The sequence below is a fragment of the Mytilinidion resinicola genome (assembly GCF_010093595.1).
Source record: "Mytilinidion resinicola strain CBS 304.34 unplaced genomic scaffold BDZ99scaffold_4, whole genome shotgun sequence".
In the NCBI taxonomy this organism is placed as follows: domain Eukaryota; kingdom Fungi; phylum Ascomycota; class Dothideomycetes; order Mytilinidiales; family Mytilinidiaceae; genus Mytilinidion; species Mytilinidion resinicola.
In genome coordinates, this window is record NW_022985440.1 from 1320044 (window position 1) to 1345674 (window position 25631).

The window sequence follows — 25631 nt, forward strand, 5'->3', positions numbered from 1 at the left end:
TAGCGAGTGGGAGTTTGTACATGACTGCCGGAATATATTACACAGACCGCGTTCGAGGAGTACGCGTCGCTCATGATATAAGGCGCGACACGTTTTGTGTCGAAAATTCTAGAGAGTTGTGTGAGGGTTTCGATGTAATTTTAGGATCTAGACATCGATTACTTCCCGGGCATACTCACATTTGATCCAACAAAAGGCTGCGAATATGTTGGCTTTTCTCTGTGCTCTTGGTGATTTATTCGCCTCTTTTTAGCAATTTAAGCTGACCACACCCTTAATCTGTCTCCTAATCTGTCTTTTCTACTAATGCATTCTTCTGTCTTGATGTTAAATGATGATCAACATACGAAGCTCAGGCTTAGATATCTACCAACCCATTATCGGTGTCAGATACCGCCCTTCGCTAGCTTTCTGAATGCCTTTAACGTCCATCAGAGTGTCATACACTCTAGCTCTTCTCCCGGCCCATTCATTTTCAGTCTTCAAGATCAACCCATACGGACCTCTATCTGACTGATGATAGCAGATCTGCAAATCGGGAGGGAGTATCTTCGATTGCGTCTAAAAACGTGTGCAGCTCGTAAGCGCGCGCGAATACATTCATGCGTTCGCAAGCTCACGACGGAAACTCAACACAAACTCGGAATAAACGAGTGGTGCAGGCCGAATATCTCAAACGAATGTTGTTGCACATCCAAAAAGTTTTTTAAGCCCCCTAGCCTGGTGCTGGTGCTCATTTTGAGGTGCTGCGTGTCAGAGGCTACGATGCTCATATTTTCCGATACTCATCGAAGTCTGTTTTTCAACTTTAGAGATCATCAGTGAAACACGGACTCAGATTTCAAGTTCATCACCAATGTGCTGCAAAATTTCAACAGCATTATGATGTCGAGATAGAATACGAGAACAGAACGTGAAAAAAAAGTGGCCATTCCAAAGATGCGACGGTCGGCGTTGAGATGCTCGTATCTCGATGGACGAATAAACTCGATCATATGCGAGAATCATGAGAAGGCGCTGTACTGTCGTAGTCGTCTATGCCGTTCTTGTAGATTGATGCCTTTGAGGGACACCTCTATTGATGGTAAGAGCCGATGATGACGATAGGTGATTTCGCTGAGTCGTGCTAGTGATTACACTTTCAAGCCCTGACTCGAGGTCCTATCCCTTTACTTAGTCCCAATTTCTACTACCGGTTTCCTCTAAGCTATCTTGCACTCATAACTTAAGTTGTCATCGCCAAATGTCCCTCCGGAACTGCTGGGCCTAAGATTGAAACCCTAGCATCGGTCTCCTAACTTCGTTGATATACCAGCAACATGCATCATTACCGAAATGTAATGTCAGCCGGCTTGCGGCTCACTGGACAACGACAAGAGTCGCGGTATTGTGGATGAGAACTAAGTATGTAACGAAAATGCTCGCAGTACTGAAGTGAAGGTAAGATAATGCTAGCTGGCTGTTGCCTTGCGGCGCAGTAAGGCTACCTGCATACTCATGGTTACACCAAGCTCACAGCCCCTCAAATACTTTGTAGACATCACCTTCATGACCCTAATCTTCGCTCACACAGCCAACTTCGTTATCTCTTCACCAACATCTGCAAAATGACAGTGTGTAGATTCTTTCTACAGGGGCGATGTGTCAAAGGAAATTCATGTTCATTCAGTCATGATGTTGGTGCTGCACCAGTCCCTCCAGCCTTGCCTGATATCCAGGGCTTGAACCTCCGTCGTAGGGACCACGCAACCGATCAACCATCTATGACCTCTGAAATGCCTTGCCGCTTTTTCCAGAGCGGGACATGCCGAAAGGGAAGTAAATGCTCATTCGCTCATGTACCTTCACTTCCGGATGGCGGAGATGTGATTGCCGAACCAACGTTCAATACTCCGGCTTCAATACCAGGGGATACCCGTCATCTCCTCCCTTGCAAGTACTTCTTGCAAGGATCCTGCCGCAACGGAGCAAACTGTCCATTTTCCCACTCCAACGACACGACATCTGGAAGCCAGCCTGAACTAGGTTTGAAGATCAGCGTAGGTCTTGAAAGCTGCCTATGTAACCTCAATGGCGATAACTAAGTGGTTATAGGACCTAGGAGACCATGACGACTTCTCACGCGAATACTCTGGGGTATATGCGCAGTTCGAGGATGGCGGTCGGGTATCTAAGGTCAACCTACCCTCGGATTTCTCCTCAATCCGTATGAGTGGTCTGGCCGCCGACAGCACCCCAGCTTCAGTCTCCACTCTTATTGGGAGCTTCGGGTTTGAGGTACCGGCTCGAAGTGTACGCATTCTGCGGTTAGGAGAGATAGCTAGTGCACTGGTCAAAGTCGAGGATCCGCTATTTGCCAAAAGCTTTTGCGCAATAGTCAAATCGAGACCCGATGCTCAGGGTCCCGTATTCGAGGTTCAGTCTATCCCGTCATCCACTACATCGAGAGCAGCTGGCCGCCGTGTTAGCTGTAACAAGGTTCATATATCTTGGCATAAACCCACCCGCGCTGTCTGGATGAATTTCGGAAACGAAGACATAGCCAAACGAGCAAGTGAGAGGTTCAACAGTGGCCTATACAAGATTTTGGGTCAGAAAGTCAGTGCCGATCCGCCAAATCATAGCCCCTCCCGTGGCAGAAACCCCGTAGCGTGGACCTTGACTTTGAAAGGCGTGCCAAGCTACGCCACAAAATCCAACATTGAAGACTCGATATTTTTAAGGCAAGATAGACCGCGACACTACGAGCTTGGCAAGTGTGGGGAGTTCTTTAGCACAGAGACCACGGCGGTATTCGTGGAGTCTTTATTCGCCAACATCGGACCTAACGAGTTCCATTGGGACCCCTCCCAGTCACATGGAAAACGTTTCAAAGTAGTGGCCAGGTTTGAAGAGGAAGCGGATGCTCGAGAGTCTGTTCGTACGCTGCATGATCAAAGTCAAGGCTTTCTAAATACAGGAAAATTGACGGTGCAGCTGGTCAACTCTGCAAAGTTCAAGATATCTACAATGATATACGATGCTCTAGAGGAGCAGCTTGCCATACATGCCAAAGAATGGAGGCAAGCGCATCTTCAGTACAAAGTCTACCGTAACACAGACCCACTTCAGCTGTTCACAACACTGAAAGTTGAGGGCGAGAGCACCAAAGACGTCTCCAACGCGACAAATTTATTAGAGCGAACCATCGGCGGAGAGACTATAGAGGACGCAGGGATGCCGGTCTGGAGTGCGGCTCTTTCTAGCAATGGAACAACATATCGTCTCATCAAACAGATTCAAGATGAGCATGGAATTCTCCTTATTCGCAACAAGGCAAAGAAGCACTTGAAATTCTTCGGTCCGCATGAGAAATATCCAATCGTTCTGGAGGCCGTTTTGAGGGCTATCAAATCAGACCCTATAGCCACTCACGCCATTGAGCTGGACCCGGCTGATTTCCTTTGGGCTTGTAGTGGAGGACTGAGGCGAATCATCAGTGCCCTTGGGGACGATGCAGTCGCCTTCGATGTCGTCTCACGTCCAAAACGAATTATCATCACTGGCACCGAGGAGCAATATCTTTCTGCTCTGATAATGATACAGAGAAAGGACGCGCACGTCGAGCCACCAGATGCGTCTCTCGCTAATGAAGACTGCACCGTATGCTGGACCGAAGCTGACAATCCAATTCGCACTAATTGCAGCCACATCTACTGCCTCGAATGCTTCGGCGATATGTGCGTAGCAGCTGGCTCCCAGGACAAAGAGTTTTCTCTCAACTGTCAAGGGGACATGGGAAATTGCGGAAAAGTATTCACTCTGCTCGAGCTCCAAAATCATCTATCGTCGAATACTTTCGAAGAAGTCCTCGAAGCATCTCTCAAATCCTACATTAGCCGTCGCCCACAAGACTTTCACAACTGTCCAACGCCAGACTGCGGTTACACCTACCGAGTGACCCCCAACGCAAACACTCATACCTGTCAGAATTGTCTCGAAGTCACCTGCACCGCGTGCCACGGCCAGCACGGTTCCATGAGCTGTGCTGCATACAAGGACCTCAAATCTGGCGGCGTTGAAGCATTTGAGCAATTCAAGAGGGAAAACGGCATCAAAGACTGTCCAATCTGCAAGACTCCGATAGAGAAGACCGAAGGATGCGATCATATGACTTGCGGAGGGTGCAAGACGCACATATGCTGGGTATGTCTGAAAACTTTCAAAGACAGCAGGGCATGCTATGCTCATATGAACGAAGCGCATGGAGGTATTGGTCTGGATCATCTACGCGACATCTGGTGAGTTCGCTGATAGTAATGATGATATATGCCTATTTCTCAACAAGCTTCCTTTCTTTATCTGCCCTTTTCAGATCCCATGCCTAGCTTCGAGAAGATTAACTTCATTTAACATTTGATGACTTACTCAATGACGATCTTACGGAGCTCATGCTTAGAAATCCACCGATCCATTATTGCTGTTGGAGGCCGCACTTTGTTAGCCCTATGACTGCCCAGAACTGGCTCCATGGAAGTCCCATACACTCCGACTCTTCTCCAGGTCTGTTCATCTTCAGTCTTCAAGATCAACCCAAATGGACCTCTCCCTGACTGATAATGGCAGATCTGCAAGCACCAGACCAGGTGCGACCGCAAAGTATTCGAGGAAGCATCTTCGATCGTGTCCGAAAACGTGTTCAGCTTAGTGTCCTCTTCTAATCCTCCCGGGCCAAGCTGATACAATGAATCGTTGTACACCCATATCGCTTGTCGAACTAGCCCTTCCATCTCGATATGCCCCCCGATAGAAGCATGAAACGGGTCTGCGGGCGTGATATTATGGGACATGAGTCTTAATTTCGGATCCAAATCCAGGAACTTCTGGCTATACTCATCCTGATGCCGGAACTTGATCACACTAGACGCATCCACCGACGCCCACGACCAGGAAGGCGCGAGACAAGGCTCCGGACGCTGTTTGCAAGGACTCGAAGCGCGCGTCCACAGCAACTGCGCCAGGTCTTCGAGCCATATCCCAGCAGCGTACTGCCCGCTCAATCTTTGCCCGAAAAACCGCGCGAGTGCTGAGATCGCGGAGAGGCGGTCGCTGTGCTCGGAGAGCGAGCGCGAGCTATATTCCTCTATTATGTACCTCCATTGCTGCCGAATATCCTTGATATCGCTCGAGGTGGACCGACTATAAATAGCCATCTTCCTGTTTAGTAGCATGTAATCTGTATTCCATTGCAAGTCCTCTAGAAGAGACCTGCCGGGATCGTTCACCTTTAGATGTCCCCGGCAGACCCAGCTGCAGTACAAGGTGCCATATCGAAGGATCCGGCGGGAAAGAAATGATTCTTGCAACGTCCAGGCGCGTTTTTCGATGGGATCAATTGCGCGACCTTCTCCTGGTTCGGAGAAGACGATAATAGAGCCCATTTTACCATCCGGGCAACGGTACGGAAGGCGAATGGAGATTGCGCGGAGGCTTGGGACCACGACGTTTCCAAGGAACCCTTCTTGCGAGCTGGCGGCGCAGGCTACAGAGATGGTAAGGTCTGCGTTCCGATATATCTCTGGCATCATCGCGATTTCTATCACTTTATCGTCCGGATCATCTTGAATTATGCACAAGGAATCTACCCATAACAAGCGCCGGGAAAGGTTCCAGGTTGTGCGTATAGCATCTTGTATTGTTAGGTGGAGGTCAGAGAAGACTAGTTCTTGACACCGGGGCACTAGGTTTGCTTTGGTAGTCTTCATCGGTTGGTCGCCACCCCAAACGTAGCTCAAGGCTACATACGGCTCTCGAGGAGGACTCACGAGCAGTCGCAGGTTGGGTTCAAGTCGATCATGGCTCCAATCGATATCGATGACCCTTGTCGGCATCGTCTCTACGCTTGTGGCATTACAATCTTCAAATGAGTGATCATCGAGGCACTCTTTCAGCCAAGTGCGTGCCTTACTGAAAGCTGCGTCAGAGCTTCTGCTTTGATTCGATGGCCTCCAGGGTGCATAACGAGCAGCAGGATCATCTGGAGAAATTTAGGATCTGATCAAGTATTCTTGCTGTGAGCTCCGCTCTAGAAGCCAAGTAGAGGGAAACAGAGACGCCACGAACCTTCTTCTGCAAGGATACCAAAGTGCCCAAATTCGCCAGTCCAAAACCTCTTCTCCCCCTTCAAAGACCAATGGCAGAGTAAACGCTGCGGACACATTCCGTCATTTCTTATATCTTTATGGTAAAAGTTCCCCGCGAACTCCCACTGATCATCAACCTTCCAGCCTTCCTCAACGCCGTACCCATCCACATTTCTTTCATTGTGTTCGAGCTCCCGCAGCGCCCACGCAAGAAAATCACACCCGTCTGCTGCAGCCGCTTCTACTTTCAGCCCATTAAGTTTGAATAGCAGAGGTGCTTTATCGTCGTTTTTGTCGGAGTTCGGCTTGGGGACTTCGATAGTGATGGTTTGGCAATGGCGGCAGGAATGGGCGCGCGCTCTCAGCGTCATTGTGAAGCTTGCAGTGAAAACAAGAAGTGACTGAAGCCATACTGATGCCTTGGGAGCTGCAGCTTTTGATTGTGGCGTAGTAGTTACAAGGATTATGTTTCTCATGCATGTCTTGCATTTGGGCGCCTAATCCGACATTCTCACTGGGCATATTGAGCCCATCCGACGCCTTCTGGGATATTGGAACAACACATGCACAATGAAACGCCTGAGTTTCGTCGAGATACCTGTTATAGATTGATAGATTCGAGAAAGTGGTGGATAAGTTGTGCAGGCTACTCTATGTAGAATTAGCATATTCGGATGCCCCGGAAAGCTTTAGTAACGCAATGAATAACGAGGAGAAGTATGGTAGGGTTAAGAGGGGATATCGTTAATCATTGGCGCCTATTCTAACTAGTTCTCGCAAAACTCACAAGGTTGTCCAGCTATACCCATATAGCCAGCACTCGAAACAGCCGCTCAGATATCACGGCATCTGTCCACATATCTATAGCACGTCCTGTTTATTGACCCAGTCACTCCACTCCTTCCATTCCGGGTATCGAAGCTTGACCTGCTGTCCCTGATACCGCACGACTTTTAACTTGACAGCAGTCCACTGATCTCTGCGGCCACCCCACCCAGCCTTACGCATCAAGCTGATCAGTGTATTTTCCTTGGTCCAGTCTTGCTCACGCGCGACGTCTGGAAGGTATGTCGAGCTAAGCGTTTCTCCGTTGTACTTGAAGGAGATACGTAGGCCATGTTTACCGATATCCCACGCCATAGGATCTGGCGCGTCTTCGAAGTTTGTCAGGAGCGTGACGCCGCATTCGAGAGAGGGAAGTTCACTGCTGTCGATTCTATCGAAGCGGTGATCACCAAAGGCACTATGGATTGACATGGCACGTTAGGCTTCCGTAATTTTCATCTAGCTCGCTTTGAACTAAGCGAACTATGACTTACGATGTTAGAGCATAGCTCCGCAGCCCGTCATCAAGCTCATGCGGCTCAAACGTGCCGATGCAGCCGCGCAAACTGGTTTCGCTGCCGAGAACGGTATTCCAGGTCACAAAAAGTGGCGATTTTTCAATTGTGGAGGGAGCTGGATTCGCTTCTCCCTTCGCCCGGCGGCCGAGAGAAAAGAATGAAGAGCCAGACGAGGACTTGGAGGTCGCCGATGAAGCTTCGCTCGGCACGGAGGATGTCGAAGCCGTGGAAGGCACAGAAGAGGAGCTTGAGGTAGCCGGGCTGGGAGCGATGAGACGGCATATAGCAGCCGGACGATGCGAATTGTCGAGAGTGGCTTCGTCCTCGTCTTCGGCGTCCTCCTCTTCGGCATCCTCCGGCCCATCGTTGTATCTGTTCCACAAGGCTTCGACCTGAGCTAGATCGAGGGGTTGCCTCCGCTCCAAACTAGCAGCTAAGGTCTCGAAACAGTAGGCGCAGTGCGCTTGGGTTGCCATGGTTGAGGTATCTTGTCGTCAGCAGGTACGCAAGGCGGCGAGGTAGTCCACGTTGACGTATGAAAACTCAACTGTTGTCGAGAAGAACACACGCGCAGATAACGAAAGATCACAGTTTGGCAAAAAAGCACACGGGACCGAACGCATATGATAGTTGAAAATCGTAAGGGCCGCCGGACTGGGTTGAGATGAAACGGGCAGCTGGGTTTCGCTCTCCGGTTGGTTTAGCAAAGCATGGAGCTCATATTGTCGGGTTATTGTCAAATGCGATGCTCTGGAAAACCGCCGGCAGCTTGTCGAAGGGCGAGGAGGAAGGAGGAGGACTGAGAGCGGAGAGTGAGGGCGGGGAGGACCGGAGTTGGTGGTGCCCCGCCATGATCAGATGGGATGGAGGTTGAGCTTTGACATATTCTAGCTGTACGTGATGTCTCTATGCAACCTTATCGGCATTGTGCTTTTGAATCAAAGATAAAGCGATGAGCTCGTAGACAGTTGATAATAGGTCATGGTGGGCAATTTGGAAATTTTGCGGTCTTCCGAATAGGCGGCTCCACTGTCTTGTCCACGTGTTTCGGAAACCGGGGATACATCTAGCTGAGGTAGTATTTCAACGAGCTCATTGTCAGTGTTACAGGGTAGACTCATACGAACAGACATGGTCAATTTCTCCAGGTTTAACGGTGAATAGTGGTTTTCAGATTGAATGTAGCATGCGTCTAATTTCCTAGGGTCCAACCATCCAACATCCTCTAGTTCCAACGAGTCAAAAGCAAATCCATCGAAACGGTATATGTACCCCTCTCCTTCATGCACTCGCGCCTCATGGGCAAAAGGGCGGTGTTTGGTAATGGGAGGGAAATTGATCTTGGCACGTAGAATTTTTCCTTCAGCAGAAAACGCATAGGAGAGCGTGGTGCTGTACACACAAATGCCAATGTTGAGGTCACACAAGTCGTCAATCGAACGGGGAAAAACGATAGGAAAAGGCCAGAACCGGGGGTAGTCAGACAGAGAGTCGAAAGCCGTGGGTGTCCGGACATATCATGGACTGTCGGCTCACTGTTCCCTCACATACTGTTGGTGGATCTCATTGACTGCACCCTTGGCAGGGATTTCTGTCCTGATTTCAGCTAATTGCCGCCGGAGTGTTTATGCCATTGACGCCAGCCAAATGTCTCGTCGTGAAAACCGCAATCCTTCTCGACCGTTCCGGAGTCGCTCATGCCGAATCTCGCTTGCCCTCCTTGACCTCCTTCTGCAAGTCCACCTCTGTCAGCTCTGTTCTTGGGGTATACCGGTGTATCGAGGCGATGAGTTACGCACCAATGCCTTCATCGTTCCGTGTAGCGCATGCCTATGGTTCCTTCGGAACTTGGGGTCTGTGCCTTTGAGGGAAGGGTATCGGTTGGTCTTTGGCTTCTTGATACTGCAGGCGGAGAGATGGTGTCAGCTCTAATTCGTGCATGTAGATATTTCAAATATTCGGCCATCCGCTCGCATCATAGGGTTTTGGAGGGAATTGGATGCGCACCCGTTCCTATGGTTCTTCTTCGCCTGATTGTGCTGAGACGAGTTCTTGGATTCTTCGCAGTATTAGTTGGTAACAAACAGGCAGAGTACTGGATAGAGTTTCACTCACTGGCCATGGCGACTGTGTCTCGATATCGAGGATTGTGATGTCGTTGGTGTGGTCGAGGCTGCTCTCGCGGGTCGTGGAACTCGCGAAATCGTGAGTGCGGTAAGCGGAAACTCGCCAGTCCGCTTCCGTCATTAGCGCCTTGGCGCATATGGCTTACCTAATCCCACAACTCATTCCAACTCCTTAAACACCCAGATCTATCTCAATGCACCAATAATAGGCACTTCTCTATTCCAGATCAATCTTTTCCTCATCCAACACACAGTAATGAAACCTCGTTGCAGTGTCGACGTCAATCTATGGCTTACGGAACCTTCCTCCCTCGCTGAAGAACTCATCACCCCTGAAGGAGTACTGAATGAAGATATCGCTTGCACAGGACGTTTAAGGTCGAGACTGGTTGCCTTAAAGGCTGCAGTAGCGTAATATCATCCGTTGATTGGGCTCTCGATATGCGGTGTCACCCTTTCGCCTCAATTTGGGAATCCTTTTGGCCTTGCTCTTGACGAAGGAGACTAAGCGTGTTGTTGGAAGGGTGCTTTTTTGTCTTCGCAATGGCTGCGTGGATTATGATTTGATGGCTTGAAGGTTGTGATAACCTCAGCTCGGCCCTGGTGTGATACAGCCTGAAGCGTTTCAATCATGCAATTCGTCTGGGAGTGTCGCAGACCCTCAGCTCCAGAGGCTCGTCGTTCAACATCAAAAGCAGCGTCAATCTTTCTCCTCAGCCAGCAGGATTCCAGGTCCGCGAATAATGACTGCCACTATTCTTCGCTACATCTTTCCAACCTTCCTGACGAAACGTACCTTTGTACCTCGAGTGTTTTAATTTCCTAAAGTTTCAGCTAGTCATACTAAACGGCGTCATTTGCCACTCAAACGGCACCATGAGCAAAAAAAATACGTTAAAGAGCACTGGGGTTCCACCGAGCGTTCTTCCAGAAAGACGGGAAGGAGGCTTTGAAGGAGGCTTTGAAGGAGTGGAATTGTTAGGCTCTCGTTCATGTGTATGCGGACATTTTGGACGTTAGTTGCGTCTCAGAGTTTACTCTATCGCTAGCCATGTCCCTCGAGCTCTCCACGTCTGTCTCGGTACTGCAGAAGCCGTGCGACTAGCTTTCGATGATGCATACGTAACAGCAGCATCTTGCCGTCGGGGCCGAATCTGATCGATATCGCCACAACGCCGTAATTCATGGAGAGGCCTTGATTGCACTGTGCCCAGGTGAGCTCACCGGCTTGATCCCCGTACTGGTCATGCGGGTGTCCGGTCTGTGAAAGACGCAGCTGAAATAGGGAAGAGGTCGGATAATGAGATTCAGACAGCACTTGGATCAACAAACAGGAGTAATGAAAGGACTAGGCTTTGCTTGACGCAGGAAAAGATTCCACTAGAAATATCAAGCGGTAACGAGAGACACCAAATGGAAAAGAAAAACTGGAAAGCAATTTGGTGCTTCTTGCTATCTCAAAGATGGAAGGTCATCAAGCAAACGGGACTTCTTTTCTTAAAAGTCCCAAATCGCGCATCATTACCTCTTCATCAACGGCCTTTCGCACTCAACGTATCGCCTACTCCAGGACGATACATCTCCCGAACTACGTAGGCCATCAACCTTTCCGAAACCTCTCGATTCCCCAACATGTTCGACAAATTCGAAAACGAATCAGATTTCTCCCAGACCCGCGAGCTCGACAACATCAACAGTCTTATCCAGCATATCGAGAAGGCCAACCCGCTAGTCGATATCATAGAAGCCGACTTCGACAATATCCCAGAGCTTTCTGATATGGACGACCTGCTCGCAGAAGCCAAGAAGCAAGGTGTCCGCCTGCTTAAACGACTTGATGACATCTCGCTCATCGATGAAGAGCACGAGAAGTCGTCGAAGGAAGCTCGGGAGCAGGAAGCGGCAGAGGAGGCTAGCAATCGAGAAGTGACAAGGGAAACCCAGCAGCAAGAAGCGGCCGAGGACAATCAACAGAGTCACGCGACGGAGGAAATCGAGCAGGAAGAAGCGGAAGGAACTGAGGTACAGACTCGCGATCTTGATCAACGTCTTGACGAGATTCAAGCCACACTTCGGAGACTTTCGTCGGCCACGGAAGAGGTATCGGCGCTTGCGAATCGTGTCGAGAATGCGGTGGCGGCGATTGTAGCGATTTTTTTCGTGCTGCTGCTGGCCGCTTGTTGGTATCTCTGAAGGAGTGCGTGGGGTAGGGATGGTGCGGCTATCGGAGTGCGATAGCAAGGTCATTCGATGTGGTTTGAATGAAAGAGGTTAAGTGCAAGTGAGTTCTAGACAAATCTGCATGAAGGTACTCTGAAAACAAAACAATGTCATTGAGATGTAAATCTATCCCGTCTGACCGCTATCACTGCTCTAACACCTCATCAATTGATACTGTGAAAGGATGGGTCCACGAAAGGATGGGTCCACGATGGGTATGATTCGGTGCTTGAGTGCTTCTTGACACATTTGGTTCTACGACGGCGCAATTATTCCTGGTATTGATTGTGAGTATATGGTAAAGATGGCTGATATCGACCATAGCTTTGGAATTATATCCAGTGCTATGAGTGGTGTGAGAAGATCCGCTGAAAGCCACGGCCAAGCACATTCCGCTCCAGTTGAGATATTGGCTCTACTTTTTCTCGGTACTGCGTTCAGCCACACATCAACTTGACAGGGACGTCATCATAGCATTGGAGGAATGGTCATGTGAAAAGAACTGTGAATGAGTTCGGAAAGACGAGCTGCGGTCATGATGTGATACATGAAAGAGGTGTCATTATTTAGTTTGAGGAAGTACGGAAATGAGTTAAACCTAGCTATGAACCTATAATATCTCACGAGCCGTGATATTACGCTGAAGTAGATCATAGTCTAGTACACAATTCGCCATCCGAAGTCGAATCGGCTATTGACATTCGTCATAAAGGGACAGATGGGTATTTCCTGCATCAAGATCCGGCATGTCAGCTTCGCAAGTGAAATGGATCCGGGGTGATGTCAGCTAGTGATTGAATGATGGCGGTCTCATCAACGTAATACTTCGTATTGATGATGAAGGGCGCGGAAACGGGACCGAGGCCTAGCCCCCTGTGGAGGTTGAAAGCAAGTTGGCACGTGATCCAAACTATTCTGGTGGGGGCATGATTTGGCAGCCGCGATAATCTCAAGAGTTTCTGTTTGCTGCACCAACTTCGCTATATTAGTACCTATCTACTCGATCACAACTTCGATCATGGTCCGACATAAGAAAGATGGGTTGTCCTCTCGTGGGAAGAAATACTCTAACGCTCCGCGTCCTCGAGGACCAGCCCGCAACGGCGAGGACGGCGAAGCCGCCACCAACTCGAAACCCCAATTCAAGGCTGCCTGCTGGGACCTGGGCCACTGCGATCCGAAGAGATGCTCGGGGAAGAGGCTCATGCGATTAGGCATGATGCGGGAGCTTCATGTTGGACAAAAATTTGCTGGAGTTGTCGTTTCGTGAGTCAAGACCTGGCATTGATCATCACAGCGTGCTAATCTTCACAGACCTAAAGCGAAGAAAATCCTATCAGGCGCGGATAAAGAGCTACTAGAGCAATATGGTGCAGCTGTGGTTGAAGCGTCGTGGAACAGGATAGATGAGGTTCCCTTTGGGAGGATAGGCGGAAAGTGCGAGAGACTATGTAAGCATGTTCTGAACGCTGAAATGAATGCACGGGTCTAACATGTTGCAGTACCATATCTTGTTGCAGCAAACCCTACAAACTACGGACGACCCTGGCGGCTCAACTGTGTCGAAGCCCTGGCGGCTTGCTTCTACATTTGCGGACACCCTGAGTGGGCGGAGGAAATACTATCGACCTTCTCGTATGGAGAAGGTTTTCTGGAGATCAACGGGGCGTTACTGAAACGTTATGCTGCGTGCAGCACAGAGGAAGAGATCAAAAAGTGTGAAGAAGTGTGGCTCGAGAAAATTGAGCGGGAGTATTCAGCCAGTCGGGTTGATCAAGATGGCGGCAAGGAAGATGCATGGAAAGGCGGCAACATGAATCGTCGGCAGCTAGAAGATGACGAAGAAGATGACGAAGAAGAAGATGGCGAAGAGGGGGAGGCCCCTCAGCTGAAGGGAAAGCACAAGGCCGCAAAAGGGGAAGAAGAAACCGACAACGAGTCCGGCGGGGACCCTGACAACCGAGACCCATACACTATGCCCGAGTCATCAGAGGATGAGGAAGAAATGGCCGAGCTTCGACGCCGAGTACTAATGTCTAAGCCGTTTGCCAACCCTATCCCAGTGGAGGGTGACAAGAAACAGCCCGAGAAGGTTGCGAGAACGGAGCCGTTGCCCAGAGCTGAAGATGACGCTATGTCTGAATCTGATTACGGTCAAGATGAGGAGTTCGACAACATTATCAAAGCTACCCCGATGACGGATCGAGCCGGTATCACTGCAAGGCAGAGGCTGAAGTCGCAAGACAAGAAAATAAGCGCCACCTTCAACAGCGCGTCTTTGGGTGCTCCTAGCAAGTGGTAGGCTACTATTGTATACACTTGGGCATTTTGGTATCTCGCGATATGCTATAAATGCTTGTCTCACTACAAAAGGTCTTTCATGGGTCACCCGATCACGAGAATCGGGGGAAAATTTGGGATATCGGGCATGGCAGCCCTGAGGTCTTAGTGCAGTTCATCTGCTCTTCTGGCTGTAGCACGGCCACCATCTGTCTAGTATTGCAGCCCGCAGCTGCATGTTGTGACCAATGACAAAAAATGTGGTCTCCTTGCTGGCGGTGAGCTCAGCCCCAGTTGCCAAGAGGTCACATTCTTCAGCCCTAGGTAAGTGTCGCAGCATGTCGCCGAACCATAGACGCCGACTACCCTCCCAGCTCCGCTGTGACTATACCATCGTGACCTTGTCTTCTGAATTGGTGCTGCGGTTTGTGGCGTTCTCTTGACCACAACAAACTCACCATGCTACTTCGTATTCTTTATTTGTCTTCTCTCTACGCCACGCGTGGAGAGAGCTGAGTAAAGACATCGCCAAATTACGAGTTACTGCGGTCTATTGCCATGGCTGCTGTCTATCGCCATATTCTGAATTTAGAAGCATAGAGAGCGCTTCGAGGCACCAGAGGTGTATATAAGCATTGAGGAATTCCAGCAGTCACATTATCATTAACTACAAGATCACAATACAGTTCTTCTCTCCAAGACTCAAAACATCACAGTCTTCGTTCAGTCCACTCATAAACTCGGCTTATTATCATTCCCTCAAACTCTCAGATTTTCATTTCATCCAAACAAAATGAAGTTCACCACCGCCGCCCTCGCCGCCATCCTGGCCTATGCCTCAGCCGCGCCCACAGACACGTACATATACCCGGACAAGCTGTCTACATACCAAGTCTGGAGCGGTGCTGTCACATATGACGTCCCTACCGGCCAGATCTTCAAGGACGGTAAAACGTCCGACATCACCACTCTCATCACCTTTACCTTCCCTTCTAAAATGGCGGGCAAGACCTGCGAGTTCAACTTCGCCCTTAACAATTGCCTCCACTGCAATCCAGGCTACCCCACTGGAACCGCACAATTCGACGCCTATACCGCCCTCGCACCCGCGGATCACAGCACTAAGGACTGGCCGAGCGGAAATCTGAGGGATCAGTATGTTGGACGTTTAAAGTCGGTCAAGCCGGGCCTTGCAACTTATGTTGACGGATTCCCGAAGGTTGGACCTTTTCCATGTCCAGCTGGCAAGACGTACGGTGGTGAGTTGGTTGGTGCTGGTGACCAGGTCAACATTCAGTGGGATGGTAAGGGCGAAGGTCCTTACTTCCGGGTCTACTAGAGAGTATTTGGAGAGGCGATGAGATGAGGAGATAATCAGCGTAATCATTGCAAGGGGTAGACGGCTGTCATTCGTTTGCATCGCGACTTGGTTTCAGGAATTCTGTTTTGCATTCACGGTAGTACTGGGCATTGGTATTTTGTTTGCATTTTCAATTCTCTATAAATATCTAGTCACGCTGTGTCGCTTCTTCATACTACCACTACTTCAAAGGCTATCTTCTCTCTTATCTTTTACCTTCTGCGCCGAAGCTGCACGTAGAAGTCTTTCTCTTCGTGTACCCGGGAAGAGGCTTCTTAAGCCACATATCCACTTAACTTCGTGACATCCGTCGCAAAGGGCAGCGTCGTCACCCTCATCCCCGATTTCAACGACTTTGGAATCGGATGTCTTTCCGGAAGGGAATCTACATCCGGATGTTGTAGAGCCCGGAAAGAATCTCTCGAAAGCGGATCGACCACATTGCGGAAGTTATCTCGACGCGCCTGCGCCCACGCATCCAGGACCTTCTCATCAGCACCATGCTGAAGATGTGAGACGAGTACGTCGGTAAGGCTCGAAGCGTCTAGGATGCCGGACGCCAAGCCCATACCTGCGTATGGATTTGTGACTTGAAGAAGAATTTAGTCAAAATTGCCTAATAGTATCAACAAAGCTGAAAGAAGAGATTGAGCTTACGATGTGCCGCATCTCCAACCAGCAAGACGCGCCCCTTCCTCATCTTCTCTGCGCAAAGCTGATGTGCTCCAAAGGGCGCACACCGCTCAACCTTGTAATTGAGCGGCCGCGGTCCAGGAAACATGGCATCGAACTTCCTCGGCAACACCTTTTCAATATCCGCGTTCGTATAGTCCGCAGGCACACCGAACGAGACTCTCCACAGCCCGTTCTCCGTGATGGGCCCGATCAGCCCGAAGTTCTCTCGGTCAGCCAGGAAGTTCCCCCCAGTCCACCCGTACGACTCAAATGGATAACGGACATCGGTAGAGACGAGCTGGCGCGGCAGCGTCTCACCTTGCATATCGATACCTGCGAGCCGACGCGTAATGCTCTTTCCGCCATCTGCACCGATGACCCACGAGGCCACGAACTCTACAGTGGCTCCAGAGGCTGTCTCGGCAGTCACTTGTACTCTTTCCGAGTCTTTCTCCAAGTTGACATTCTTCGCCTTATGTCCCATAAGCACTTTCGCATTCGGCACCCTCCCCAGATGTTTCGCCAGAATTTCGCAGAATCTCTGCTGTGGGACTGTCATGGGTCCAGGCGTACTGGCTACTGCAGGAGGCGCGGCGATAATGGACTTGTCGGATCCGCGGCGGAACCAGATCTTGCCGTTTGTGAGGCCTTTGGCAGCTTTCTCGAGGTCATTGTAAACTCCGGCTTTTTTGAACTCGGGGAAGACGGCGGGCATGTGGGTCATGGCTTTCGTGTCTGCGGGGATGGAGGAGTGGGCTTCTAGAAGCGTGACGGATATGTTGGATTGAGCGAGGCGGAGGGCGAGGAAGAGGCCAACGGGTCCCCCGCCGATAATTAGGATGGTGCTTTGATGGGGCATTGTGTTGGATTTGCTGCGGTTTGGTGTATGAAAGATTGACGTGTGTTGAGAGCGGGTTGGGCGAGATCTGGGGAAATGAATTTGGGGTGATCTAAGAAAGATATATCTATAAACAATTGACTTCACTAGCACGCAGGGACTTCCAATCAGTGACTTTACCTAATGTTTGACGATCGTCATATCTAGAGATAGTATGCAAGCTGCCGAGCTGGATGGCCAATTACTAACTTGTGTGGTATGTTCGGACGTTACGCTGGGACTGCTTTTAACGTCATCGTACCACTTGAGCTAGGTGGCACGCCTCTCCCCTAATCTTGCCTTGTATCATTTTTCTATCTTGTCGGAAGACGTAGTCATGATTTGTTCTTCGGTAAAACGAGACATAGCTACAGATCACTTCATTGGACTTAGTAGATAGGACGAGTTCCCGGAAAATTCTTTCGCAAATATCTAGATTGGAAGCTTGAGCTTTCTAATATAAAGGCCCTGTTCAGGCCCTTTTCAAGTGGGTCCAGTATCGTTCTCAGCCACGGTAGTCTCTCGATGGCGGCTCCGCAGACCGTTCTTGGCTTCACCCACCGCTAGACCCTGCCAATCAGTTCACGACATTCAACAGTCAGAACTAAGCCTCAACCTCAGCGAGCAAACTTGAGCAGGTCTTTTAGACCTCCAAAAGTTTGAGGCGTTTCTGTATTTAGGAGCACTTCCTGAACTTCCTGAATGGAGCCCATTCGCGATCATGACGTCGGAAATTTACGATTTACAAACTCACGAATACGTCGAGATATGATGGTGGTGGGCTATTCAATGGATGATCTAGGTCTGAACCCATCAAGTCAGTAGATACAATGGGGATGAACGAGAGAAACTGAACTCTTTAAATTTCGGAGTTACACTTACTTGGAGAATACGGAGGTGGGGGCAGATTATCTTCTACCTTATAGTTATTCGCGCGAGTAAAGATCCACTTTCGTATCCTCCTCAGTCTTAAAGCTACTCTTCGCTTTGCAAGAGCTGGAGAATAGACGACAGCAGTAATAGACATGGTTGAACACTGCTAATTGCTTTACGGATGATCGCTCTTCATACGTTTCTTAACTAACTCTACGTTGTGAAGTTACCCTTGTGGTCCAAGTATCTATTAATAGCAGAAATCTCAAAGACCAAACCCGCAATCCCGAGCCAGTCAAGCGTCTCTTTCATCACTTCTTTCAAGGTCCAGGCCCAGAACCGGCAATTAAGCAGCGAACAAAGGAAGCGCAGAAGACCGCTTCCCTACCAAGTCGCCGACTCGAGAACAAAAGGAAAATATAAGCATGTGTTTATGCTTCTTTTGCATCAGCCGCAAGCGCCCTCCTGCCAAATTTTCACCGACTTCACCGTCATCCCGCGCTCGTCGCCGGGGCCCCATGTCGGATACCACTGGTCTACCTTCTTGTAGAAATCAGACCCCGCGTTTGGGCTCTTGTCTAGCCATGGCTTGCTGCCCTTGCCATCTTGAAACCAACCTGTCTGCCCACCAACAGCCACGTTGAGGATGAGATAGAAGGGCTGGGCGAATGGGGTGTTGGTATTTCCCGTCTGGCTCCAAGGATCGACAAGCAGCGTTGAATTTTCCGTCTGTTGCGAGAAATAGCCTCTCTGCCAGAGGGTTCGGTCGCCCTTGAAGTTCCAATACAAGACCTGATTGAGCCGCGAGTCTAGGTAGGTAAATATGTAATCTTTGGACCATTCCAAGCCGAACGTATGCACGCCTGATGAGTAGTCATCTCGGGTGAGATGTTTGTCTCCCAAGGAGCGCCAGTAAGCATCAGTTTTGGGGGTCGGTCCTAAGGCATGTGTTAGGCAAAGGACTCGCGCGGATGAATGTGAAAAAAGGATAAAGGAATATTTAAAGCACACTCACCCCAATGCAACGTGCTGGCACTGTAGTCACAGCCCTCGCCGGGATAACCGACTCCATTGCCTCGAGATTCTAAGATATCAATCTCTCCACTAGCGGGCCATGGGCCATACACAGAGGCTTGGGACATCATCCCTGGCGCTGGTCAGCTTTATGATTCTTTGAGTGTCAAAGCATGAAAAAGCTACGCACAAATTGCAGGCCATAGCCAGTCATCCTGTGGTAAGGTGGCTTTCACTTCAATTCTACTATACTTGATGGTTTTCTTACCTTAGGTGGTGAGGCGGGCAGATCGCACAGGCGGTACTATGCTTCCGGTCGTGGCGTTCGAACGAACAGCGCAGGCGACGGTTGTGTTGCCTGTGCATGATCCATCCCCGCCTGCACGGGTCAAGTTGGGTGAGTAGCCGTCAAAGATTTGTTGGTTGGAGATGTTGGTAGTTTCGTTGGTAAGCGTCGGCACGATGTGTAGACCTTTGTTGTCCGTGTAGGTATTTTTAGAATCAGTCGTTGTCCAGTCGAAAGAGCCAGTACCGAAGCCGCCAATCTGTGAGGCGCTTTGGATTAGCTGGATACTTAGCATAAAATAGCATAAGCTTACCTGCACTTCTTGATTCCAGATAGTAGGATCAATAGTTTGGAAATCATCGGACAGGACCAAGCAATACTGTTGCAAGTGTCAGAGATGCCGGGGATGAATTTTATGGTCCTGAGACACACTTTTGTCTTTGGAATCTTTTTTATGGTACTGAAGCAAATCCACGCGCTAAGGAGAAAGCCAAGCGCGATGAATCCCCACACGATGTAGTTGTTGATGCGGGTCCTGTGCAGCCTTTTATCCAGAATCCAGGGTTGTTGGTATTCGCCTACAAGCTTGTAGCTCCGGAATCTATGCTTTTCCTCACTGATACTATTTTCATTCGAAGCGATGAATCTTGCAGAGTCATCTGAGCGTTGTATAACCAAAGAGTTTCGAGCTGAGTTTCTGGCCTGCGTCGAGGACAGGCTAGGTGGAGATTTTGACCCATTGGAAGAAGGCGCGGAGGGAGCGTTTTCGTCTCCAAATGGGTTACGAAATTGAATTTCCTCGGTAGTCGTGCTCGACATGATGTTACAATATATTTCGAGAGGGTGGAATGCACAGACGGGAAAATATATCAGAATTATCTAAATGGATGGCTACACACATAGAGGTATCTTAAAAACAGCCGTAAATAAAACTTTGCATTCTACATCACAAAGCAGACAATCAGACCTTAAAACAATCCGATCAGAGGTCCAGACAGCTATGGGATGACGCCGAAACTTGCGTGAGTGCCTCGTGGCTTGATATGGCGTTCGGGGCTGTGTGGGGTCCAATCTGCAACTTGCAATAAAATCACTACTGAGCGCCTTTGCTAAAAGAGGTTGAATATTTGCTGGCACAATGGTCCTGCTTTGTCGTAGACGGCGACCAATTCTAACACGACTTTATGTTCCACAATTACTTAGTTTATGCCAAGAATATATCGGAGTGGCATATTGCGGCATTGATAGCTAAGCCATCAGATGCTGACCATGTCCGAACACGTCAGGAGCCGACAATGACTAGCAGGACGGTCCAAGGTGGTCATAGTGCGAGCAATTGTCGAGCAGATAGCTACGGTCTGGAGAGGGCGTATACTTGGCTACGGTGACCCTATCAACATCGAGTTATCGGCGACTTAGGAGAGTTCTAGGAGGTGATTTCGAGTCTAGACTGCGCACGTGGAAGCAGAGAGATGGTCGGTGAGCCTCGAGCAAAATTTTCAGCCCGGGATGAACCAAGAGAGGCGGATGAACATGTACCGTAAAGGAGATGGTTTGTGTGTGCTATTCATGCTTGATTCATGCCAAGGAAGAAGAAAATGCAGTTGTTCTAGAACGCAGGACTGTGAAACGTTTCAGAACATCTCGGAGTGATTACTCAGGCGCATGCGTGGCGGTTCCGTCACAATAAGTGATGGTGATGGAGATTTGGAATGGCATAGGTGGTGAGACGAATCCCGACGGAAAAGGGGACTGTCGGCCTTGGGATGATCCGCTCCGAGGACCGCTTGCGGTCAACCTTCATCTTTGATGGCGACCACCGCCTTTCTTATAGCCCCAGTTTCTTGTTCTCCCGATTCCCATGTTCGTCGAAGCCTGCTAGCGTCACAAAGCCACCCCGAGATTCAGCCTCAAAATGGTGTCGATAAGTCTGACCCATCCAACAGCACAGAAAGGCTTGAATGACGGCCCGAAAACGCCTTCGAGCAGCCATCGTTACATTTTCTCCGATGCTAGAGCGCCATGCTTCTAGCCTTCGGCGCAGGATAGGATGGCAATCCTGGCCCAGGCTCCTAGGAAAAGAAGATCGCCCAGTAAGGCCCAACGGTGGCTGCCGGGTATCCCCGTTCTCTCTTGGCAGCATCCTCGATGCGGTTCTTGTCACTGATAGAACATGACCCTTGTCCTAGAAATATGTCAATCCATAGCTACAGTCCATAGTTCTCTTACTTGCAATTCATGTTCTCACAAGGCCTCCAATTTTCGTGTCGTGCTGTAGACAGGCACATCCCCTTCTCCGAGTTTATCTTCAAATAATACAACCCATAGAAATATCGTTTGCCGGTGTATTTTGGAATATGTCACCGAATTACTCTCTCAGTAGCTCATCGGGCAGTGCTACGGGAAGCTCTTCTCCCGCGTCTTCACCATCCACACAAGACACACAGGAACCGCAGACGACACAACTAGAAGCAACCATGGGTCGAGACACTGCCAGATATACGGCTGTGAGTTGTCATATTTCGGGTGCAGGACGCTCCTAATCATTGTTACAGATGGTCAAATTCTTGTCTGGCAAGATTACAGTACGGCAGTGGCTTCCCTTGGCAAATGCAAAAGACTATGAGACATGCTTCGGCGTGTTGTTGCGCAAATCTCGGGGATGCTATATCTGCGAGCCTGAAAGGATCAATTCAAACCTTTTGGCTGCAGTGCGGAGCCTCAACGTGGAAGTCGCTTTTACCATGTCAACAGAGACTACTCGGGTCATTTTTTCGACCCTCCAAAACCGCCAAACAGATATACGTATGCAAAACGGTTCACAACTGCAGATTGTCGAGTCCCTGGCCGAAATCGCTTCGACTTCGCGGAAAGTGAAGAAATTTCAATACGGCTGTCTCGTTCGGAAGGAAATGATTGCACTAGTCTGGTATGACGATTTGCAGCACATCATATCTCATGGTGGAGATTTTGAGGAGAAATTACTGGCATTGGTAGGTTTTTGAATGCGTAATCTGTCTCCTGTTTTTTCCACAAGTCTTTTCTTAGCGCTCTTAAGCGGTCCTAAAAGTTCGACTACAATATCTGTCCAGTGCAAGTCCTGAGCTCTCCTTTTTTGCTCACCCTCATTACAATATTTGGTAGCCGCCATTACTAACCGCTTCAGGTCTGGGGCAGTGGAGGCTCTTCCTTCTCAAACTCGGACTGCCCAGTGGGGACTATCGAGACAACAGCAATTGCAAGCCCTCTCGCACCTACATTTTCGCCTCCCTGTGAATCGAAGAAGGGTCCCGACGGCATATCAGAGCAAGTTGTAGCAGAGATGGAAGAAGAGCTGGCATATACCGACGGAGAATCCCTCGGCAGACCGGTGGTCTTCACGAGTGCGGTTTTTGTTGGGTTGGCTCTTCTCATTGGACTCTCCACCTCTCAACTAATATACCAGGCGATGATAGATGGTTATTGGATTCGGCTAGCTCTTCTCGCAGTCGAGCCCGTACTATTGCTCTTTGGCCTCTTCTTCGGCATCATCTTCGGGGATATCTGTCAAGCAGTCGGCCCAATATCCAGTGTCAAAAGAAATTCAAGGTTTCACTCTGCTGTCAAGCCTAGTATTTCCAGGGCGTATACAGAGGGATTCATACCTCCGCCCATCGTCATCCAGCTACCAGTGTATAAGGAATCTCTAACTGGAGTCATCATATCTACGGTTGAGTCTCTCAAAGCGGCCATCTCCCACTATGAGTCGCACGGAGGTAAGGAAACCGCTACACCATACATACGTCCTCTAATTATTTAAGGAACGGCTCGAATCTTCGTCAACGATGATGGTCTACGATAAATGTTCTTCTCTCCCGAAGTTGCTATTGGTGAGTCTGGAAAGCCTTGATTGATACCATCGGAGCTGATAAAGTCTCGTCCTACAGTGCAACATTCAGCCGGAGTCATGAAAGTTCTCTATGACTACTTTGAGAACGGTATTGCTTTCTTCACGGACATGATATACTCGTCAGTCAAGTTCTCTATCGGAAGTGGAGAGGGTGTATCCTTCGTAGGCCACAATGCCTTTCTACGCTGGCATGGTAAGCTTCTGACCGACGTGAACATCTATATACGTCAACTGAAATATACTAACGTTTCCGATAGCTATCCAATCCGTCGGAAGGGTAGGCGATGACGGCTTCGTCACATATTGGTCAGAGTCCCATGTTTCCGAAGACTTTGAAATCTCCCTTCAGCTTCAGATTGCTGGAAATCTAGTTCGTCTGGCAACCTATCACGGTGACGAATTCAAGGAAGGTGTCTCACTTACCATTTATGATGAGATAGCCCGATGGGAAAAGTAAGTACTGCACAATCCTTTCCTGCTCCCCGTAATATGATCTGGTTTTCTGCAAATCGACATCACTGCCGTCTTCTTTGTGTGCGAGATAGCTCATTAATTGCTCAACTGGGGCAGATATGCGTACGGCTGCAACGAAATGGTCTTCAATCCACTGTACACGTGGATATGGAGAGGACCCTTTACCAAGCTTTTCCTCGCATTCCTCTAGGCTCGTACTCAGATCTCATCCAAGGTAACCATATTGGGATACATAGCATCATGTAAGCATTTTCGCGAGTCCCATTCATCATGCCAACCTTCACCTAACAAAATAGATTACGCCCTAGCTGCCGGGCTTCCTCTAACGCTGCTGAACTACATCCTCATTGGATGGTTCAACGGCCGACTGGACAAATTTTACGTGGATTCTTGGAAAAGTTCGTCTTGCTAGATTTCTAACGGATGCTAAACTCTGACACTTCATAGTCTTTCTTGCCCTCATCGTCGTCTTTACCTTCATAAGCAATATCGCCCTCGCCATCCTGCACTACCGCCTCGGCGACAAAGGCTTCGGGGCCGCCATGCTCGAAAACTTCAAATGGGCTCCTATGTTCATCCTCTTCTTTAGCGACATCTCGTTCCATCTCAGCCTCGCGCTCCTCGCCCACATGTTCAGCATCAACATGCAATGGGGCGCCACTGCCAAGGAGAAAGAGAACTCGAATTTCTTCAAGGAGATTCCCAAGATCTTTAAGAGTTTCAAATGGATGTACATCTGCTTGATTCCAGTTGTAGGGGGTATGATATATCTGGGTATCTGGGCGCCGAGGGGATGGCAAATCAACGGGGCCACTGCGGTCGTGCCCTTGGCGGTCATGGTGGGGTGTCATCTTCTCCTCCCGCTTTTGCTGAATCCGTCGTTGATGGTATTCAATTATTGATGCGCGTGTCGATGTCCGTAGACTTTGACTAGCTTTAAGTAAAGCCTCTCTGTTGTGGTGTCGAGAAAGTGTTTTGCGATTGCTACACAACTGAACAGTAATTCTGAGTATTTTCCATACTCCAACGTCAATCTGACTCATGTCCCAATCCGCGTCGAACTCTCCTTGCGTTATGATGGTCACGATGCTGGCAACTCGGCAAAGGTCCTGCTATCAAGTTCAAGTGTCTCATGAGGTGCGGTATGTCCATACTTTTGCTGTACCTCGCGCCCACCCGCTTCATGCAGCGTATTCACTCCGTTAAGTTCGCTGTATACCGTGCTACCAGCCATGCTGGCCTTTGCCTGTTTCCGCTTTCTGCGGAGGAGGAACCAGACAATGGCGACTAGAAGAGTGAGCCCGACCACTCCGCCGACCACGCCTCCTGCGATTGCCCCTGTGTTTGATTCTTTGGAGGGACTTGTCGTAGGCGTTGAACTAGGTGTTGGTGTTGGGCTTGACGTGGATGTCGAACTGGTCGTAGACGTAGCGCTGGTGGAGGAAGACACTGCACACACACATCTAGAGTCAGCTCTCCGCCTCCTTTATGACAAACTAGGCTCTCAACTCACCTTGTCCCGTCGACACTATCCTCAGCTGCAACTCATCATCAGTCGTATTGTAGCCCGGCCGCGCACACCCATTACTACCCGTCGCCGTCTCCGCATATCCCACTTCGTCTTTCTGGCAGCAGAAGTAGCCGCCATTGTCGTACATGTCCCAGCTATCATTTGCGCAGTGTGCGTCAGCTAGGAGCGTCGCAGTGCAATTCTGACCCGACGGACAGCAGGCAAGATTGTATTGGTGCGGACAGGCATAGCCAGATGGACAGCAGCCACGAAACGGCGCGACTGTGGTCCCGCAATTTATGTTCCCAGCGGGACAAGACCCGTTGTGTCGGAGGGCGAAGCCCGTATGTATCCTATTTTGCATGTCGCGCGTTGTATGTATAGAGACTTGAAGTGGCCGACCAGAATGTAATGTAGCGAAATGTGAGGGTGTATTGCAACAGTAATGTTAAGGTCAATGCACTAGGACTGTGAATGGTTCTTTCTTTAGCCAGAAACGGGATTCTCTCGAAAAGAAAGTTTCTGTGGACGGGGAGAAAAGGATATCACGTGATGAATAGAAAATCGACAAGCGTTCGCTCA

The 25631-nt window shown here is 49.5% G+C and overlaps 12 protein-coding genes across 12 annotated transcripts; 5 read left to right on the forward strand and 7 right to left on the reverse strand.

Annotated features, from left to right (window-relative positions):
• Positions 1-1607: 1607 nt before the first annotated feature.
• On the forward strand, positions 1608-4359 carry BDZ99DRAFT_554405 (uncharacterized protein; the record flags this gene model as incomplete). The annotated part of the gene is made up of 2 exons (XM_033727126.1): positions 1608-1734; positions 2102-4359. 2 exons carry the CDS (start codon positions 1608-1610, stop codon positions 4282-4284), a joined length of 2310 nt encoding a protein of 769 aa, XP_033581088.1. The 3' UTR covers positions 4285-4359.
• Positions 4360-4403: 44 nt separating this feature from the next.
• Positions 4404-6493, reverse strand: BDZ99DRAFT_516738 (HET-domain-containing protein; the record flags this gene model as incomplete). The annotated part of the gene is made up of 2 exons (XM_033725098.1): positions 4404-6016; positions 6103-6493. 2 exons carry the CDS (start codon positions 6491-6493, stop codon positions 4404-4406), a joined length of 2004 nt encoding a protein of 667 aa, XP_033581089.1.
• Positions 6494-6700: 207 nt separating this feature from the next.
• Positions 6701-8284, reverse strand: BDZ99DRAFT_459840 (uncharacterized protein). Its single transcript, XM_033719250.1, has 2 exons — positions 7442-8284; positions 6701-7365 (listed from the first exon to the last, which is right to left on the reverse strand). The coding sequence occupies exons 1-2, from the start codon at positions 7939-7941 to the stop codon at positions 6984-6986; spliced, it is 882 nt and encodes a 293-aa protein (XP_033581090.1). The 5' UTR covers positions 7942-8284; the 3' UTR covers positions 6701-6983.
• A 291-nt stretch (positions 8285-8575) lies between these two features.
• On the reverse strand, positions 8576-9136 carry BDZ99DRAFT_231773 (uncharacterized protein). The gene has a single exon (XM_033713515.1). It carries the CDS (start codon positions 8979-8981, stop codon positions 8691-8693), a length of 291 nt encoding a protein of 96 aa, XP_033581091.1. The 5' UTR covers positions 8982-9136; the 3' UTR covers positions 8576-8690.
• A 24-nt stretch (positions 9137-9160) lies between these two features.
• BDZ99DRAFT_380494 (uncharacterized protein) lies at positions 9161-9525 on the reverse strand (the record flags this gene model as incomplete). Its single annotated transcript, XM_033715191.1, has 3 exons — positions 9161-9196; positions 9265-9367; positions 9473-9525. Coding segments are annotated over 3 exons (192 nt in total), but the record flags the coding sequence as incomplete, so codon positions are not given.
• Positions 9526-11223: 1698 nt separating this feature from the next.
• Positions 11224-11784, forward strand: BDZ99DRAFT_516741 (uncharacterized protein; the record flags this gene model as incomplete). The annotated part of the gene is made up of 1 exon (XM_033725099.1): positions 11224-11784. One exon carries the CDS (start codon positions 11224-11226, stop codon positions 11782-11784), a length of 561 nt encoding a protein of 186 aa, XP_033581093.1.
• Positions 11785-12829: 1045 nt separating this feature from the next.
• Positions 12830-14113, forward strand: BDZ99DRAFT_380557 (DUF367-domain-containing protein; the record flags this gene model as incomplete). Its single annotated transcript, XM_033715194.1, has 3 exons — positions 12830-13077; positions 13126-13262; positions 13314-14113. The coding sequence occupies 3 exons, from the start codon at positions 12830-12832 to the stop codon at positions 14111-14113; spliced, it is 1185 nt and encodes a 394-aa protein (XP_033581094.1).
• A 1050-nt stretch (positions 14114-15163) lies between these two features.
• Positions 15164-15391, forward strand: BDZ99DRAFT_372485 (uncharacterized protein; the record flags this gene model as incomplete). Its single annotated transcript, XM_033714837.1, has 1 exon — positions 15164-15391. A coding segment is annotated over one exon (228 nt), but the record flags the coding sequence as incomplete, so codon positions are not given.
• A 493-nt stretch (positions 15392-15884) lies between these two features.
• On the reverse strand, positions 15885-17086 carry BDZ99DRAFT_459846 (FAD/NAD(P)-binding domain-containing protein). The gene has a single exon (XM_033719251.1). The coding sequence runs from the start codon at positions 16983-16985 to the stop codon at positions 16077-16079; it is 909 nt and encodes a 302-aa protein (XP_033581096.1). The 5' UTR covers positions 16986-17086; the 3' UTR covers positions 15885-16076.
• A 1237-nt stretch (positions 17087-18323) lies between these two features.
• Positions 18324-19995, reverse strand: BDZ99DRAFT_506879 (glycosyl hydrolase; the record flags this gene model as incomplete). Its single annotated transcript, XM_033724202.1, has 6 exons — positions 18324-18814; positions 18892-19023; positions 19081-19153; positions 19187-19435; positions 19490-19555; positions 19609-19995. The coding sequence occupies 6 exons, from the start codon at positions 19993-19995 to the stop codon at positions 18324-18326; spliced, it is 1398 nt and encodes a 465-aa protein (XP_033581097.1).
• A 1538-nt stretch (positions 19996-21533) lies between these two features.
• Positions 21534-24441, forward strand: BDZ99DRAFT_516746 (uncharacterized protein; the record flags this gene model as incomplete). Its single annotated transcript, XM_033725100.1, has 7 exons — positions 21534-21683; positions 21732-22169; positions 22343-22931; positions 23103-23258; positions 23323-23475; positions 23836-23937; positions 23987-24441. 7 exons carry the CDS (start codon positions 21534-21536, stop codon positions 24439-24441), a joined length of 2043 nt encoding a protein of 680 aa, XP_033581098.1.
• Positions 24442-24620: 179 nt separating this feature from the next.
• Positions 24621-25413, reverse strand: BDZ99DRAFT_516747 (uncharacterized protein; the record flags this gene model as incomplete). Its single annotated transcript, XM_033725101.1, has 2 exons — positions 24621-24988; positions 25053-25413. The coding sequence occupies 2 exons, from the start codon at positions 25411-25413 to the stop codon at positions 24621-24623; spliced, it is 729 nt and encodes a 242-aa protein (XP_033581099.1).
• Positions 25414-25631: the final 218 nt, after the last annotated feature.

Bases quoted from the DNA above. Each gene is read 5' to 3' on its own strand.
- BDZ99DRAFT_459846 (XM_033719251.1), bottom strand. From the start codon at position 16,985: ATGCCCCATCAAAGCACCATCCTAATTATCGGCGGGGGACCCGTTGGC.
- BDZ99DRAFT_459840 (XM_033719250.1), bottom strand. From the start codon at position 7,941: ATGGCAACCCAAGCGCACTGCGCCTACTGTTTCGAGACCTTAGCTGCT. The intron at 7,366-7,441 runs GTAAGTCATAGT...GTCAATCCATAG, and splicing joins CGGAGCTATGCTCTAACATC to TGCCTTTGGTGATCACCGCT.
- BDZ99DRAFT_231773 (XM_033713515.1), bottom strand. From the start codon at position 8,981: ATGTCCGGACACCCACGGCTTTCGACTCTCTGTCTGACTACCCCCGGT.